Genomic DNA, 18,706 nt, shown 5'->3' with positions numbered 1-18,706 from the left:
AAAGCAAAGCATAAAAAGGCAAAGCAAAAGCATGATGGCTTTTTGGCAAAACACCAAGGCCCTCCCCAAGTATAAAAGAAGCTAGAGCCCTGTTGTTTTGGGCATCAAGCTTGTGGAGAGCAAGGAGACCCTCATCTTCATCCACCCGCTGCCGCTCCGCTCAGCTCAGCTCAGCTTGGCTCGGCCGCCTCCCAGCTTAGCCACCCCAAAGCCGTTGCCGCTCAGCTCAGCTCGGCCGCCGCCCACCTCAGCCTGGCCACCACCCAGTTCCACCCAGCTCTACTGCCCAGCCGCCGCCCAGTTCCGCCCATTTTTGGAAGCTTGAACTTGGACTTGAAGCTTGCACATAGAGCTTGGACATGGAACATAAAACTTACACATGGAGCTTGGATTTTGGACTTGGACCTAGACCTGGACCTGGATTCATAGTCACAAGGAACGGGGGACGGTAACGGGGGACGGTAACGGGAGACGAGGACGGGACGGGGGACGGCCATAAGTAGGGAACGGGGACAGGGGAGGGAACGGCACTCAAAAAATACTTTTTTTTAAAGTTTTTCTACTCTACACTTATTCTACTTTGGAAGTACATCAAAATGAGCACAAATTTACATAAAATGGTAAGCTTTTGAGTCATATTAACAAAATATGCCAATCAAAGAGTGAAGGTGTTGTATTAATAATTAAGAAGATACAACATGAGAGAGAAAGAAAGAAAGAACGAAAGCTGTATTAACGTCTACTAGAGAGAGAGAGAGAGAGAGAGAGAGAGCCTAGAGGCCTAGAGGCTTGGAAGTTGGAAGACTCAAGAGGCTTGAGGGAGAGGTGAGAGAGAGAGAGAGAGAGTCTAGATAGTAGAGAGTAGGGCCTTGTGTGAGAGGCTTGGAAGTTGGAAGTTACTAAGTTAGAAGAAGCTTGAGGGAGAGAGACTAGAGAGAGAGAGTTGCTTGAACTTTGAAAACTTGAAGGGGTGTGTGTGTGCTTGTAGCCTTGTAGCCTTGTTCTTATATAGATATTAGATAGGCAAGAGAGAGGCAAGGGCAAGTGAGAGAGAGAGAGGCAAGGGCCAAGCCTCAAGGGCCAAGGCCCAAGGCCCCAAGGCTCAAGCCTAAAGGCCAAACCTCAAGGCAAGAGAGAGGCAAGGGCCAAGGCCCAAGGCGCAAGGCCCAAGCCTCAAAGGCCTTGAGGCAAAAGAGAGGCAAGGGCCAAGGCCCAAGCCTCAAGGCCCAAGCCTCAAAGGCTCAAGGCCTCCCCAAACGGCCAAGCCAAACGACTAGAAACGGCCCCGCAAACGGCTAGAAACGGCAAAAGAAACCAGTCTGACTGCGCAGAGTGGCTCCCTGCCGTCCCCCCACAGTGCCATCCCCCACAGCCGTCCCCTTCACCGTCCCTTGTGAGGGACGCCTCCAGGGGGACGTCCGACCGTCCCCTGCCGTCCCCGTTCCTGAACCGTCCCGACTCGGCGTCCCTCCGTTCCAACAGTCCATCCCTTCCGTCCCCTGTGACTATGCCTGGATTCATTGGACTTGGATTCATTGGATTTGGTACTAGAACGGTGAGAGATACTTGTGGGTCATCCCCGTGGTGTGATCGGCATCAAAGATCTCGTGCCTTGACATCGACATCGACTTGGATATCCTACATCGGCATATCTGTTTGTCTTGTATTGATCCTTGCCACTGTGCCCGTGGATTGTTCCTCAATAACTTCCTGAAAGGGGGCGGAGCTTGTTCCCCGCTCAGTGTGGTGTATTGTCCAAGAACCCCATTCCCTTCTCTCTCTCTCTCTCCTCTCTCTCCATATCTTTATCTCTTGGACACATGGATGAGTCTGTCACTGCACGCCCCACTGGGTGTATAGTGGTATCAGAGCACGATTTCTCTTGAAACTTTCTTGGGGTGACAGCCATTTCGAGAGCAGAGGGAGACCAAGGGTGTCATGAAGGGAACAACCATGAGGTTGATACAAAAATTCTTGATGGGAACCAAGGTCATCAGAAGAGTACTATGACTTTCAGCAGTTCATATGATTTTTCTAATAATTCCTTAATTGGAGAACCAAGAGGGAACACAACCAAAGAAGGGCTCAGATATTTGAAAACTTTATCAATGAACAAGCCACTGAGGCCGAAGGAGTGGAATCCGCCAAAGCTTATCTATGAGCTAAAGGAATTAGCATTGCAAAAGGATCTAGAGCTACCCAATCTATTTCTCGTGGAGAAAACAGGGAGGCTATTCCCAGGTCAACTTTTTTTTTTAGATGCAGCTTCTTCGGGAGAGGTAAGGGAATGGAAAGCAAAGGAAATTACATCAACTGGCAAGATGGACTTCAAGCCGGAAGAGAAGAGCGTCAAGTTTGATACTTTTCATGGAAAGCAAGATACCCAAAAAGCTTTATCCTTTGTCAAGCAATGTGATGCTGCCTTTGGAGGTGACGACTACTCCGAAAAACTAAAGCTTCGCATGGTTCATATGCATTTGAAGGATGCTGCCTTGAATTGGTGGCTAAAAGTAATACAAGAAGGGTCCAAGCCAAAGACGTGGAGCAAGTTCAAGAATTTGTTCAACAAGAATTTTTCACCCGCAAACTTTGAAGCTAATGTAAAAAGGACTGGGATGAGGTAAAGCAAAAAGTTGGTGAGAATGTGGCATCATACCTTAACAACTTTTTAGCAGACTTCTACTTCTTATAACCCCATTCCATCACTAATGGAAATGCATAAGTCTGTCAATGGATTGCAACCTAAGCTTATGCAAGCAATTTACATGGCGGGACCAAAGACATTGGAAGAAGCTCAAGACAAGGCTTTGCAAAGCCGAGGCCTTGTACATGCCTTGGATGGACGTCAAGACAAAGAACGACAATCAGAATCCATCTCAAAAAAAAAAAGTTTAAAGACCGATCCCCATCAAGAAGCCGATTCTCTCGAGAAGAAGGATGGGAGTGGAGACAAACCCCCACTCTTTCGAAGAAGATTGTCCCTCGAGCAACATGAAGAATATGCCAAAGAAGTTAAGTGTTTTCAATGTGGAAAAAGTAAGAAACCAGAGAGATTGGAAGATCATCAAATTGACATCATACCAAGAAACTCAACAAGAGGAGATTATGAAGCAAATGACCGAGCTTTTGGAAAAGGGTTTGTTTAGACCTACCTCATTATCTTTTTGCTCCCCGGTCTTATTGGTTCAGAAAAAGGATGGTTCTTGGTGTATGTGTATCAATTACAAGGCTCTTAACAAGATCACGTGAAGAACAGGTTTCCTATTCCTAGGATTGATGATATCCTAGATAGATTGGATGGAGCCACTATCTTTAGCAAGATCGACTTGAAGAGTGGTTACCATCAAGTCACGATTGTTTAAGAGGACATTCACAAGACCGCATTCAGGACTACCTTTGGACTCTATAAGTATTTGGTTGTCATGTGCATCCGTTCATCCCAATGCTCATAGACATGTATATTCTCATTAGCAAATATATGGGTAGATTTAGGGGCAGATTTAGAGCAGATTTTGCAGCCCTACAAGCTCCCGGAAGTGCCCAAAACATAGCCCAATGGTTGGGACACCTTTTGGGCATAGTTTGGACACAAAATATGACTGTTTGGACAATGTTTTGTGGGAAAAATAGGCAAAACCGACTTGATTACGAATTCATTCCTTTTTCCTATAAATAGGATCATTAGGCATTCATTAGAATCATCATTCAAAGATCAAGAGGATCCATTTGTCAAAGTCTGCAAGGCAGCAAGGACACAGTGGTGGATCAACAGGAGCTTCTCTTGTTCGATTGCAAGTAGAGGATTGCAAGGATCTTTGGTATGCATCATGAAGCTGTGAATCAGCAAGATCATTGTATATATAGCATGTTTTGGCAATATACAGTAGATTAGGTCTCTCTCTCCCTCTCTTTTGTGTCATTGCTAAACATAGGATTAGCATTATCTTCTTTGCTTAGCGTTAATCATGAACACGCTTCCGCAACGCATGTTACATTGGTATTAGAGCTTAGGTCATCCTAGGACAGTTCTTAGCTTATATTTGGTGCATGCTGAATTAGGGTTTGCATTTTAGGGTTTATGAGCAAGATTAGGGTGTGCGTTTTTGCGTTAAATCTGCGTTTTTGCATCAACTTTTTGCTCATTTTCAGCATAGTATAGTGCTAGAAAGTCTAGTTTTCAGCCTAGCATGATCCTAGGGAGTTTAGAAAGCATGTAGAACTCTAGAGTTAGGGTTTTTGGGCTAATTACAACAGAAAAATAATATCATGAGTTCAGAGACAATGGACGATGACTTTCTCGCGACTTTGCAGAGTCGTCGGAGACAGGAAGATGAACGATACAAAAGGGAACAAGAACGCTATGCTCAGTATGAACAAATCATCGTTGGGGCCAGGTTTAGGCAACAACTCATAGAAGAGCTTCAAGAAGAGATGCGTCAAGACCCACTTCTATACGAGCAAAGATGGACACAACTCAAGGAGACATGGGCACAATTCATGGCAGCATCAACAAAGGCCAAGAAGGAATCACCTAGGGTTGTAAAGCAGCCCATGACCGAGAGCGTTTACCCAACGAAAAGAGAGCTTCTAAGACAAGAGTTCTCGGGAGATGTGATCAAAGAAAGAGGTGTTTCCGAGGAGGTGCCATTACCCGAGATGCATATGCGAGAACCAGAACCAAAGCCAAAACTAGAGCTAGAAGCCAAACCAAAACCAGAACCACAGCTCGCGCAAGTGGATCTTTCCAAATCCTATTTGGAGGAGGATGAGGTCAACCCGATAGTTCCCAAGGAGGTGGATCTCTCCAAATCCTATTTGGAGAAGGATGAGGTCATCTCGACAATTTCAGAGGAGTTTTCAGAAGATCTAAAGACCAAGCCAGAGAACTTAAAGACCAAGTTAGAGAGCTTGGGGATTGAGCCGATGGATGTGAAGTGCAATCTTCAATTGGACCAGAAGGAAAACGGAGCAAAGGTGTATGGATTACCCCAATGCTCCAAGCTTAGCAAAAGGGGATGTCATGTGCATCCGTTCATCCCAATGCTCATAGACATGTATATTCTCATTAGCAAATATATGGGTAGATTTAGGGGCAGATTTAGAGCAGATTTTGCAGCCCTACAAGCTCCCGGAAGTGCCCAAAACATAGCCCAATGGTTGGGACACCTTTTGGGCATAGTTTGGACACAAAATATGACTGTTTGGACAATGTTTTGTGGGAAAAATAGGCAAAACCGACTTGATTACGAATTCATTCCTTTTTCCTATAAATAGGATCATTAGGCATTCATTAGAATCATCATTCAAAGATCAAGAGGATCCATTTGTCAGAGTCTGCAAGGCAGCAAGGACACAGTGGTGGATCAACAGGAGCTTCTCTTGTTCGATTGCAAGTAGAGGATTGCAAGGATCTTTAGTAAGCATCATGAAGCTGTGAATCAGCAAGATCATTGTATATATAGCATGTTTTGGCAATATACAGTAGATTAGGTCTCTCTCTCCCTCTCTTTTGTGTCATTGCTAAACATAGGATTAGCGTTATCTTCTTTGCTTAGCGTTAATCATGAACACGCTTCCGCAACGCATGTTACATTGGTGATGCCTTTTAGTCTTACCAATGCCCCGGCTACTTCGACCAAATGATGGAAAGAATATTTCGAGCACATAGAAAGTTTGCAACTACTTTCTTTGATAACATTATTGTGCATTCAAAGAATGAAGAAGAGCATCGAAGGCACTTGGATATGGTATTTCAGGAATTGCGGAAGCACAAGTTGTATGTGAATGGCAGTTCTTTAGTCAAAGATTCACTACTTGGGCCATATAGTGTCCAAAGAAGGAGTCAGGATGGACCCAGATACTGTCAAGGCTATTATGGAACAGTCAGAGTTGACTAGTGTGCATGCAATTCGAAGTTTCCTTGGCTTATGCTCTTATTACAGAAAGTTCATCAAGTGATTTGCCATGGTAGCAAGTCCACTACATGATTTGACAAAGAAAGAGGTGGGATTTCGGTGGACCGAAGCTGAAAAAGAATCCAAATTCACCTTTTAGGAATATGCATGTTATATACTCATGGTAGTCAACCCACAAGACTATAACTATCAAATTCATTATGCATAGTATGGACTAGATACGACATCCCCACTAACGTCATCAGTGGCCCAATTTCATTTTCAGATTATGCATACCCATGGAAAAGACAACAAAGTAGCAGATGCTCTATCTCGAAGACCCATGACCCATGCAGTTTCTATGGGTTACCATATGGATTTCACTTTGATGAAGGATCCTTATGCTACCAAAGAGGATTTCAAAGATGTTTTGGAACAGATTGCAGAATAGAAATTTAGTGACTTTATGTGTCATCAAGTAGGGTTTTCTTATCATGGAAACCCAAGTTATGTGTGACACAAGGAATTGAGGCCAAGGTAATGCAAGAGTGCCATGCTCCTTTCTACATGGAACATAGAGACACCTTGACTACACTTCAAGCTTTGGAGAGCTACTTCTATTGGCCTACTATGAAATAGGACATTGAACTTTATGATTCCAGAATGTTTGGTTTGTCAGAAGGTCAAGTTTGATCGAGAAACACCAGCAAGATTATTGCACTCATTGAATGATCTTGGGAGAATATTGCTATGGATTTTATCTTTGGATTACCAAAGTCAGGGAACGATGGTATATGGACCTTCAAAATACCAAGAAGATCAACCATGTATGTCATCGGTTGAACCTTTCAAATCATTGGAGGATATATAATGCTTTCCATTACAGTTTATGGAAACCATGTACAAGAGGAGCCTGTATTGAAGGATCCATCAGGGGTGGAAGAACCAAAACAGATTGATTTTCATTCTGTGAGAAAAAGAGGAAAGCCAGTGGTCAAAAAGTTCCTCTTGGAATTCGAGAGTTATTCACTATTGGGCACGAAATGGATGCCAGAAGAGTACTCCTAGGACTATCCAAATATACTTCGAGCTTATGAGCATTGAGGAAGTGGTTGGTCCAGATGTATTTGAAGTAAAGATATGAACGTCTTGCAATCAAGACAGATCCAAGAGGAATGGATTGTACCTCTAGCCCTCTTCATTGTATTTGACTAGAATTGATCATTATTCTGCTTATAATGGTTACTTGGACATGCTCTAGTTGGGTGGCAACGATGCCGGATAGCCCAAGAAGCAAGATTTGTATATGGGAGGCAACGATGCCAGATGAGCCATTGGACGGCAACGATGCCAAATATCTTGGATTTCGCAGTCGGGCGGTCATTGCGACCAAATGGCCCAGATGACTGTATTGCATTTCGCACTCGGGCAGTCATTGCGACCAAATGGCACAAATGACTATTGGATTTCGCAGTCGGGCAGTCATTGTGACCAGATTGGGCAAGATGACTGTATTGGATTTCGCAGTCAGGCGGTCATTGTGACCAATTTGTCTTGTATTCATTGATTGTATTGATCCTGGCCAGTGTGCCTGTGGATTGTTCCTGAATAAATTCTTGAAAGGGGGCGAGGCTTGTTCCCCGCTCAATGTGGTGTACTGTGCAAGATCCCCATTCCCTTTTCTCTCTCCCCTCTCTCTCCATATCTTTATCTCGTGGACACATGATTGAGTCTATCACTGGTGACTGCACGCCCCTCTGGGCTTACAGCCTGTAGCAATTTGTTTGGGGCCATCACATGGAAAGAAGAGACACAGGAATAGAAGTGATGCCAAATCCAACTTCAACAGCATAAAATTAATCAAAAAAGCCAAATTCTTGTGTTAGGAGCTTGGCCCAGCAGATATGTCCCCTTGATCTCTGCACGTCACCTGCTGGACTGTGTTCTTCCAAGGAGATCCTTCAGAATATGAGGATGATGATGAATGTGGGTGGGGGTGCTTCATAGAGGCCCTTGATGTTGGTCAATTGATTTAAAGAGGTCATGACCCACCTAATAAAAAAGGTCTTGTCCACATGTAGGCACTAGCCAAATAGCCAGCCTAAATTTTCTGTGCCAACTCAACGGCAGCTCGACCTTCCCGTATGCTACTTTGCCTGCCTGTCCATCCTTGCTGCCCACACCTGGGCCCTTGTCCTGGTCACCTGGCTGCCCACGCTGCTGCCACATGGGAAAACCCAGCCCATAAAATTGGCCCTACACTTTATCCTACGTTTCTCTAGCATTAATAATTCCTTTTACCCATAATTTTCGGCCCTCTATTTTGCAACAGTACTCTTGCACAGAGCACATCGAAAAAGGATTTACAGCCATCTTGTGGACATTTTTGCTCTACTCCCTCTGGCTATCCCTCTGGCTACACCCTCTGCCTGTCTCTGTCTCTGCCAAAATCTAGGAATACAACAGTACTCTCGCACAGAGCACATTGCAAAAGGAATACAACAGTACTCTCGCACAGAGCACATTGCAAAAGGATTTACAGAATCTTTTGCTGTACTCCCCCCCTGGATCCCCCGCCCCCCCTCTTCAATCTAGGATTACAACCAAATTGTCAATTAATCAAGCATGCACCATATTTACATTCGTGGGTAGAAAACCAAAACATCAGAATATTAGGCTACCCTGATTAATTAAAATTTTATTAAAGCTATAAGAGCAGGATGACGGTAAGCTTGAAAGGGCACAAACACAATAACAATAAAATAGTAAAGGCTAAAACGTCACATTGGACTATGTGTCAGGTCAGCTCCTAATTGTAAAAATGAGCAGGCTGATATTATTGTGACTGGCATTGTCAACATCTAAACTTCATAGAAGTAGAGCCAAAAGCGAACCAAAATAAAATTGACGAACTCTTTTCCAGAATCCCTACAAAAAAAAAAATCAGGATAAAATACTAACCGTGCAGAGCAAACACGATCAGCAGTCTTCCTCCACACAGAAGCACGATCTTGCTGATGAAATGAAGCCCAGCACATGCTCTTTGCTGCTTCATCTATACTCTTCAACTTCTGTTCAGAGGCAACATTCATAGAGGATTTGCCATGGCTTGTTATTGGAGGCCTCCAAACAAAGTAGCCATCTGGGGTAAGTAACCTATCTACTTCGAGAAGAAGCAGGCCATCTGCATTCATGGAGCACAGAGAAAAAGAACTAGCACTTTAATTCTGACTATGCAAGGTTGCAAACTTTCAGACATATGGATACAAGAGAAACGAAGCAAACAAAGTAGCCATCTGGTAAGTAACCTATCTACTTCGAGAAGAAGGAGGCCATTTGTATTCATGGAGCACGGAGAAAAAGAGCCACCACTTTAATTCTGCTATGCAAGGTTGTAAACTTTCAGATGTATGGATACGAGAAATCAGAGAACAAAAGTGACGAAGTAGACTATACCTTGCAAACAAAATATTCACTGCAACTACATCCCACATTTTAATTTACCCGTTTATCAGCAGGAACAAAGCCTGCCAAAGGTCATTTTTCCGCTAACATGCTAGGGGCACATAACTTCTCTAGAGCATTACTGGTACACAAAGAAAGACTTCTAGACAAAAAAAATAAACTTCAGTATGAGTTGGAAGAATTACCTTTTTGACTCCAATCAATTCCACAATCAGCACAGTGAATCATGTTGAATGATGATGCTGGGTATGGCAACTGCCTTGTGACAAGAGATCCAATCATGGCAGGCAGGCCCCTGTCAAGAGCTAATTGAACTTGACTGTTTTGACGTTCATAAGGGGCCATACACAATGTCACAAAATTCCTTGAAAGGAGATGAGCCACAAAGCTACCATAGTTGCAACCGATGTCCAGCACTGTTCGGATCTGTAAGAACAGTACAAAACATGAATATGTCAAATCACATACATTTTAAGAGAACTTACCAACAGGTAGTCAAATCACATATATTTTAAGAGAACTTAGACAACAACAGGTAGCAAACAAGCTTTCCTTTTTCCAAATTAAAGATCATAACTTTACCTGGAGCTAAAACTGATCAAAATAGTAGTATGTTTATCAACTTAAATAAATACAACTCACAAAAAGAAATGTTTCCAGGTAGAGTAAGTGACGAGACACTACAAAGAATTTATCAACATAATCGTATAAACCGGTACTTCGAGCTGAGACACGTTTTCAAAGCTCCAAACATCTTCAAGATGATCACATTGAGCGAGTCAAAGAAAGCACTTTTGCCTAAAAGCACCAAATGAAAAGACAACTTTTCTTAAAAGAAGCAGCAGGCTCATGAAAGAACTTTTTCTAACTAAGGCTCATGAAAGAACTTTTTCTAACTAAGGATTTCTTGAGTTATAAAATTAAAATTGGACCATATGCTTAATTCGAGCTCTTTCAAAACTGCAGCACAGAGACAACCCTTTTTTTCCCCCAAAAAAAAAAAACTATTAGGCAGTAGCACATAGGATATCAAACCATGTTACAATGCATGTGCAACTCACAAAAAACTATTAGGCAGTAGCACATAGGATATCAAACCATGTTACAATGCATGTGCAACTCACATCACAAAGAATGATGGTCTCTCACAAAAAAGTACAACTAATGCAAGTTACATCGTTTTGAGTCATGTTGTACTTCTTCTCTCTCTAGTTTGTGTTTCTCTCTCTTCTCTCATTGTCTATTGCAACAGCCATAGCCATGTTTGACTTTCTCTCCTCTCATTGTCTATTGCAACAGCCATAGCCATGTTTGACTTTCAACCATCATACCTTGGAGCTTCGATTATGCACAGGACCTAGAATTTCACACGTGGGTACTTGACTACGTGATATGCTGCCTATTTTGAGACTCTGAATTATGTATTTCCATGTGTACATTATGAAAATGCTTTGAGCATCGAATGATTAATAACGAACCAAGGTCAAGAAAACTACATGGTGTCACTCTTCTTTCAAGAACATGAAAACCTCCATATTTTGCTAGCCGTTCTTCTTTTTCCCTGTTGTTCCGTAACCTTTCTTTTATATATCATGATGACTCTGAATCAGGTAACCCTTAGTTTGCATGGTGCTATCAAAGGTACTACTCACAAAAGGTTGCCAAAGTGAGTAGACTCAGTGCTATGACCACCACTTCCTCAAAGCTACCGGATGATACACCTTTTCATGGCATTCTCCCTGCTATGGCCCACCTCCCCCAACATCTCCCCTTGCTCAAAACAAGCTGAGAGTAAGAACCCAGGCAGGGTGGCACTAGCTGACAGTGGTACACTATGGTTGGTATCAGTGCCTAGCTCTGATACAATGTAAAAGTCTTCACATAGGCACACGTGCATGCGCGAGCAAGGCCCCGTGCAACCCCATCAAAGGGCTCCAGCGTTTTATACGGCTCAATTCTTTCATCACCAACCAATGTGGGATCTTTGTCTGCCACGTGTCTTTTTTTACTCAACACGCAAGACTTTTTCAACCACAAGTTTCCTCAACACTTTGCCAACAGGGGATTGCAAATTGCCAACCTGGTAGTTTTTTATCGGATGCAGGCGTCCAATTCTCCAGCCATTGTGCATCCTGTTGAGGCATAACTTCACATCATCCCTAACTTTCCCTCTATTGTGTCACCCTTCTCTCCTTATTTTTCTTTAGCCCTCTTCTAAATTGTAATCTCTGATGCATTCACAATCTTCATACTAGCAAAGGTGCTTCCGAAAAGTTCAGAAGTAAGGATTCAGCATTCTCAGAGCCAGATGCAATCTTGATGTAAACAAGTCAATCCTTGCAACTTACAAAACTCGATACATGCAGGTAAGTCCAAATTTTCATTCCACATTGACACTTGAAACACAGACAAAACAAGAGAACTCTTAAAAATCCAAAGGATGCCATTAACACAGTTTCTAGCACAGAGCAGTAGAAGCTTTCATTGGGTGCAAAACCAACTACAATGGACAAAAAAATTGCATGAGCAGATGCTCAACCACTCCTTAGCAAATCAAAATTTTACATCTACGTCGTCAAGCTTCCTCCAGACACCCCTTTCATAAAAACCTTCTGACAGTCTATACAAGCAATATACAATCAAGATCCAAACTGATCATGTGCTGATGCTGGCACCATCATTGAAAATAAAGCATGTCTTTGAATGCAAGAGGAGCAATTTGGCATCGCTTAGGTCAGCATAAATTGTGTCCTGATCTAAAACACGGCATACCTGGAAAGCAAGAAACGCTCCCCTGTGTTCGTGTCTACAACAAAGCACTTTGCACTTGAAAACGTAGAACACCAAAACATTGTGATAGGCAGGACACACTTGAGAAAAAGTGCTCCTCAAAAGTATACAATAAATAAACTCAATATGCGGCACATGATTAGTCATAAACTTCTGAACATACAACTGCGCATTCTACATTTAGAAGAGTGTTTCATAAGCTGAAAGAAGTTTCCCTAGACCACATATTCACTGGTTTCTATAAGCAGACTCTAAAAGCTCTGCAACTTTCACTAAGTTTTGCCCATTGTCATTAAGTACCTGGATGCATTAACGTAATGCCAAGGTAAACTTTGAATACAAAATGACAACAAAGAACGCTTTGAATTTCAGAGAGGAGAGACAACCGATCCTTGAAATCGGATGAAAACAAATTCTTGCCCTGTTGTAGAATTGCCACAGAGCAAGAGCATTTAGTTTTCCCCAATCAAGGTAGCTTGCATATAAGCTGCTATACAAAATTGCTGAGACAGAATCACATCAAAGAGACGCAACAGTACCTTAAGCTTCCCCCATTTCCCCCCTGAATACTCCCTGTGACCAAGTTTTACTTCCCTTTAAAACAGTAGGTCAAGCACCAAAAAATTCATTGGCCTTTCAGCAGAAACACAGACGATTTACTAACCCCAAGTTGACTGAATGAACTGTCATCTGGGAAGCCCAATACGGTTGCAATTTTTTGAAAATGCGTTTCTGCTCCATCAACACCTTGTGACTGAAAATTTAGCATATTGTCCTCACCCAGTATAATCCTACGAGATGAACACTTTTGTAAGAAAGACTTCAACCGTAAAGACTACTTCCCTTATCGAGGAAAATGAATCTAGCTACCTTCCCATTACCTTTCCGTCCTTGCTTCTTTGGAATCACGCGCTGTTTTTATATTCCCGCTCCAAACAGCACTCTTTGATTGAGGCCATCGAAGAGGCAGACTGTAATCTTTAGGAGGGCGAATCAAGCACTGTATCCTGCTTTCGGATAATTCACAGTGTCTATCGTACTCTTCACCATTTCTGAGTCCGGCCTCGATTGCCGATGCTACACTATAACATGGCACGTGATGCTCCATGTCTTTTGGACAAATCATCAATTGCTTGGGGTGAAGAGCGCCAAGGCCAAAAATACCCCCACCTGCCAGGTCTAGGGAGGAAAAGTCTTCTTGAAGCCTTCGATAAGAGCTGTAGATAAGCCTGGGAGCAGAGCTTGAAGAGTAACCCGCACTAATTGAGCCAAGCACAGCAACCAGCACAAAGATGCTAATGAAAGACAGCATGATGATCTTCGCTAGCGGTGATGACAACCCCCTCTTGTTTTGAACTGGAGTTGAGAGTCCGAAGGATGCGGTCGGATTGCTTGTGTTGAAGCATAAAGACGAGACTTCTGTCAGTTGCGTAAAGAAACTTTTGTCGCTGTGACAGCCCCCCAGTAAAGACTTCAAAGCGAAAACGTCCGCCGACATGCCAGTCTCCTGAATGCGGGAGCCGCTTTTGAGCCCGTCTTCACCTGCTTTCTGTAGAAATTTCTGAGAGCTGAGGCCTCGCTTCAGAGCTCCTGAAAGCAAAATCAGCAGAGAAGCCTTTCCATGGCAGTCTCCCTCTTCTTTCCCGTTTGCTTGTAGCACTACAGGAGTTTCATCGTGAGACCATCCGTTCTCTGCAAACCGGCTTGTCAATGAGCCCCGTTGTAAGGGTCGTGTCATGCTGCGGTGCAAACCTATGAGAACAAAACGACGCTCGGAACTTATCAGCACAAAGGAGCATTAAACACAACGAAGCAACAGAGAACAACGGCAATGCATCCCCTGGAAACTACCTTTGCATTCCCTAAAACGCTACCTTTGAAATCCTTTAACACTACATTTGAATTCCCTATATGCTACTTTACGGACAGGAGCAGGGAATCGAACGGACAGAACAGCAACGCAGGCAGGAAATCGAACGGCCAGCATTGTCTGTTAATGTTCAATGGCCTCATTTAGAGCCTTTAGTGCACACAACAGGAACCGCTCATAGCAGTTACTGATGATCGTTCAGACATTACGGAAGATAACGGCAAGAGAGCAACAGGGAAAGCGATGATCTCAGAGAGAGCAATCCGGGAGGGGCTGGCCTCGTTTATTGAAAAGATCGACTGGGATGTGCAGAATGCGAAGTTGCTAACACACAAGCGCGGAGCAACTGGGTAAGTCTGAGGCTACTCTGAGCATCCAGTGTGTGGCTGGTGAGAGAAAACCACAGGCTTAGCGATTGCACGGGAAGAGTGATTTATCCCTGAACTGCGCTGCCGGCCGTAGCTCTGTCCCTCCGTATGTGAAAACCGCCCTAGTGAAATTCTGGGTGCTATGTGCAGAATGCGAAGTTGCTAACACAAGCGCGGAGCAACTGGGTAAGTCTGAGGCTACTCTGAGCATGTGTAGCTGGTGAGAGAAAACCACAGGCTTAGAGCTTGCACGGGAAGAGTGTTTTATCCCTGAACTGCGCTGCCGGCCGTAGCTTTGTCCCTCCTTATGTGAAAACCTCCCTAGTGGCATTCTGGGAGCTGTCTTTAAAAAAAATGTGCATTCGGTCCATCCAAAGTTCTTCAAAAGATTCTTACAGAGAGACGGACAGATAAAAACCTATGCTCGACTGATGCTACAGCTCTGACACAGAGAGCAAGATGCACAACATTTCTTGCATGAAAGAGAAACTAGCTAGGTGTAGAGTGGCGACTAACCCGAGAATGCTGTTTGGTACTCTACATGCTGGCCTGCTCTACGCAAACCGATGTGAGGTTCACGGGCAGGGTGGAGACGTCATTTCGCAGTCTCAAATCTAGAGCTGACAACCACCGTCACAGATAACTAGGATTGACACTGTTTTGCAGCGACGTAGAGAGCCCGTGCCAAAGTTTCGCGTCCGGTGAAGAAGAACAAGAAGAAGAAGAGAGCTTCGTCTGCTGCGTTGATGAGGAAGAAAGCTTCGGGACAGAAGAATGAAAAAGCGTCGTGAAACGAAAAAGAAACTACCGTCTGGTGCAGTAGGCTCGAGCTGTGGATCTGAGAGAGAGAGAAATGTGAGACGTGCACAGGCGAATGGGCCAGACAGAAAGAAGGCTACCTGTGAGCCTTAAGGTCGCTTGTGAAGCTCGCTGGCTATGGCGGATTGCACACAGCGTCTGCAAATCTCCTGCTTTTGACAGTAGGAAACACGAGGCGTTGTTGCTATGCCAGCTGGACTCTGGTGTGCAGAATTTCTGCAAATTCGTGTGGGTTAAATCCTCCGTCAGCATTGTCGTCAAATTTACCGAGGGAGGCTGGCCTCCGCTATCCGGTGACCGGTACTGGCGGCCTCTGACCGCCTCTCGTGGCATCTCAAATAAAACGGTATTCTGAAAAACGTATTTGATTAAGAAAAAACTGGCTCAGATTTTAAGTAGTCCTTATTTTAAGGAATACTTTTCATATAGTTTAGTAAACGGCCATAGTAGTAGAGATTTCTAAGCAAAAACCAAATAGATTTAAGAGTTGTTTTTTGACTGGTATAAATTTATGTTTTTTTAGCACTAAGATTCTGATTTGTCACACCCCTAAGCGTTTTTACGATGGGCAGAGACTTCCAAGTTCCTACATAATATCTTAGAGCCATGTCATCGCACTATAGTTACATAAAGATTGAGTTGAAACACGAGGAGCACCACACAGACCCGTCCCATGGAGTGTATAGAAGGAGAAAATGCAAATGATGCGTGTTAAATAAAACAACGTTGGTTGTAGTTGCTCTAGTGGGAGCACCACATATCCCATTGACTAATCCCCTTAACCCTCCACTATCACCCTTGTTTTGGAGTAGAGGCTCAAGAATTTCACAAACCCTGCTCTATCACCTTGATATCACTTGGTGGAACCTGTTGATATGGGGTTGGACCAACCCCCATAAGCCTCGCTCTCCATGGTGGGATGCGGCTCTTACAAGGTTTCCAGAGGTCCCCATCTCTAACTTGTCTATTCAGATTGCTAATTGTATGGATCTCAGCACAGTTAGGAACTTAGTCTTTTACATCATTCATCAAAGATGCATCATGCTCAAAGTGTGTGAAAATGGGAAAAATAGGCACCGTTAATGCATATTAAATGTTAATAGCATAGTTAATTGGGCATGAGAAAGGGCCCTTAGTAAGGTCTTTAGCTTAACAACACCTTTACAAGAACGCCTTTGAATGAACTTAGCCAGGCACTCCCAACTATGCCAAAAATAGCACCTCTAAAACTTGTGAATAGAACAAATGACATATTCACATGAGGCAATGGTGTCCTTGGGCACGCAACCAAATGCCTAAATTAAGGTTAATGGCATTAATAAAAAAACCTCAATACAAGATTTTTTATTGTCATTGTGATGACTTTATTTAAAAATATATATATTTATAGGGCCAATTCTAGAGCTTTTCAAATTTTGGCATAGCTCAAAATTTAAGGCTTCTATGACATTCTAACGAGGAGCTCACTAAAGACAATCCTTCAAATCTTTGTAGTCTACCGTGGCCATAGCTTAAGCTTGGAAAATATTATCCACCATAGCTTGCTCTTTTGAAGCTTGGAAGGAATGTTTTTACCAATCCTTCAAATCTTGCAAAGAAAAAACACCCTTCTTGAGGTCACCATAGTATAACTTTTTTAAAGCTTAAAATATTAAACTTTAGCCACATTTTCAAAGCTTTATTGTCAAGGGCCCTTTTCAAGCTTGAAATTTCTCCATAGGTTTCACTTTCCAATTTATACTTTGGTCTTTTTTCAAGATAAAGGCATTATTTTAATATTATCTAGATTGCTGCTTTTTTGTAAACACCCCCTCCATCCCCCTTTTCCTTTTGTGACCATGATAGCTCACCTTAAACTATCTAATCTTTCTCATGTCTTCCTACTTTATTTCATCCCATAGATATCATGCCAAAATTATTCCTACGTTTCCTCACACAAAAAGCTAACACTTTTTGCCAAGAAGTTTGTGATTAGTAAAACTTACTGTGGAAGAAATGGAAAGATCCATGTGCAAGTAAGCACAATAGAATCAATACTTTTATTAGTATACAAGATGATCCCTTAAACATGTTATAGACTTATATCCACGATAAAAAATGACCCCCAAACCTTGAAGAAGGCTAATTAACACATGATATCTTCATCCAAGTTGTCTGTTTGTATGTGCTTGAATGAACTTTGAGAAAAGCTATTTGTTGCCCCTAGGGTGCCTTATATACCAAAGCACCTAGTGAAGCCTTTGTGATGAAATCCCTACATAGGCCAGCCTTCACATCATGCGATGAAGAATATATTTAAAAAATACTAAGATGGAATCAAAAACTATAGGTAATGATTTATAGAGTATAAGAAGTTGTTTTCATCATATAAATCTTGAAGCCATAGGTTTCAAAATTAAAAAATCATTGTTTTTCTTCAACTAATGCATTAAAAACACCATATCCAAAGAGATTTACAACATATACGACCTCTTACAAAAGGTGGAAAATCTATCTACTAATGTTTGTATTACAATGGATGTTGTACATAGGTTTCCACAATCAAGCTTTTGTTGAAAAAACCAGTTTTGGCCATTGTTTCCCATAAGGATCCATGATCTATGATGGTAAATTAAACTTGAGCCATTCTTTTCATGTTTTTTTATTTTGTTATTTTTTTTGTTTCCTAGAATGTTGTAGGTGCATTGTGGTCAAATTTTTCCCATACACAACCATCAAAGAAAACTTAACCAAAAGAAAACACCAAAATAGTGGGTTTTTTTTAATGTTGCAAACTAAGTACTAAAATAATAAAGTTTTATGAAAAGAAGATATGCATACTTTGGGATGAAGGATACTCAAAGTTTGTGGAATGAAAATGATCGTGGTACTAGAAGTTGCTTGAATTTGCTCATAAAGTGAAACCTTTTGGCCATGGAATTTTGTGCTTAATTGAAAAAGATGACCTTTGCATGATGTTACCTAAGATGTCTCATCAACTTTATGCATGTGGAGGAGGTATTGTTGAATTGGTTCCATGCACACATGATTGAGTTGCAATATGTAGTCTTTTTTTGGGTGGAAATAGGTTCTTTGTTTTTCATGTAATGTACTTAAAATTGGAGCACCCAAAATTAGGGGAAGGGGAGTTAGCTCCAGATTCAGAAGCTAGGCGTGCAAGTTTAATACTTCATCCCACCCCCCCTCTCCGACGGGCCCCTTTATGGTGTGGGATATAAAGAAATGAACCTCGCAACACTAAAAATAAAATAAAAAATAGTTTTTTTGAGAATGGTTATTCTTTGTTTTTCATGTGATCTATTGAAAATCGTAGCACACCACCCCCTCTCATTTAAAGAGAACTTTACATAAAGGGTGCTTGAAACTAAACATGAGATGTCCTTTTTGTCACTTGCAAAGAAAAATAAAAAATTCTTAAAAGAAGCCATATGGTATATTGTGAGGCATGTTACCCATCATGAATATGGATGGTTTGGAAATATAAGAGCAAGAGCATACAA

General features: G+C 42.3%; 1 protein-coding gene across 1 annotated transcript in view; it reads right to left on the bottom strand.

Moving 5' to 3' along the window:
- LOC147622420 (putative methyltransferase PMT5) overlaps nt 1–15,488 on the bottom strand; it is a 76,863-nt gene extending 61,375 nt beyond the window's left edge. The window contains exons 1-5 of the mRNA XM_086821973.1: nt 15,287–15,488; nt 13,031–13,901; nt 12,814–12,940; nt 9,545–9,785; nt 8,856–9,078 (exon numbers count right to left, since the gene is read on the bottom strand). Coding sequence (XP_086678099.1) covers nt 8,856–9,078; nt 9,545–9,785; nt 12,814–12,940; nt 13,031–13,901; nt 15,287–15,458 — 1,634 coding nt within the window. The 5' untranslated portion in view covers nt 15,459–15,488. The remainder of the gene's footprint in view (nt 1–8,855; nt 9,079–9,544; nt 9,786–12,813; nt 12,941–13,030; nt 13,902–15,286) is intronic.
- Nucleotides 15,489–18,706: the final 3,218 nt, after the last annotated feature.

This window comes from Cibotium barometz, chromosome 28 (genome assembly GCF_041138505.1).
Source record: "Cibotium barometz isolate CiBa-2024 chromosome 28, ASM4113850v1, whole genome shotgun sequence".
Classification (NCBI taxonomy): domain Eukaryota; kingdom Viridiplantae; phylum Streptophyta; class Polypodiopsida; order Cyatheales; family Cibotiaceae; genus Cibotium; species Cibotium barometz.
This window is presented reverse-complemented; position numbering and strand designations above follow the sequence as displayed.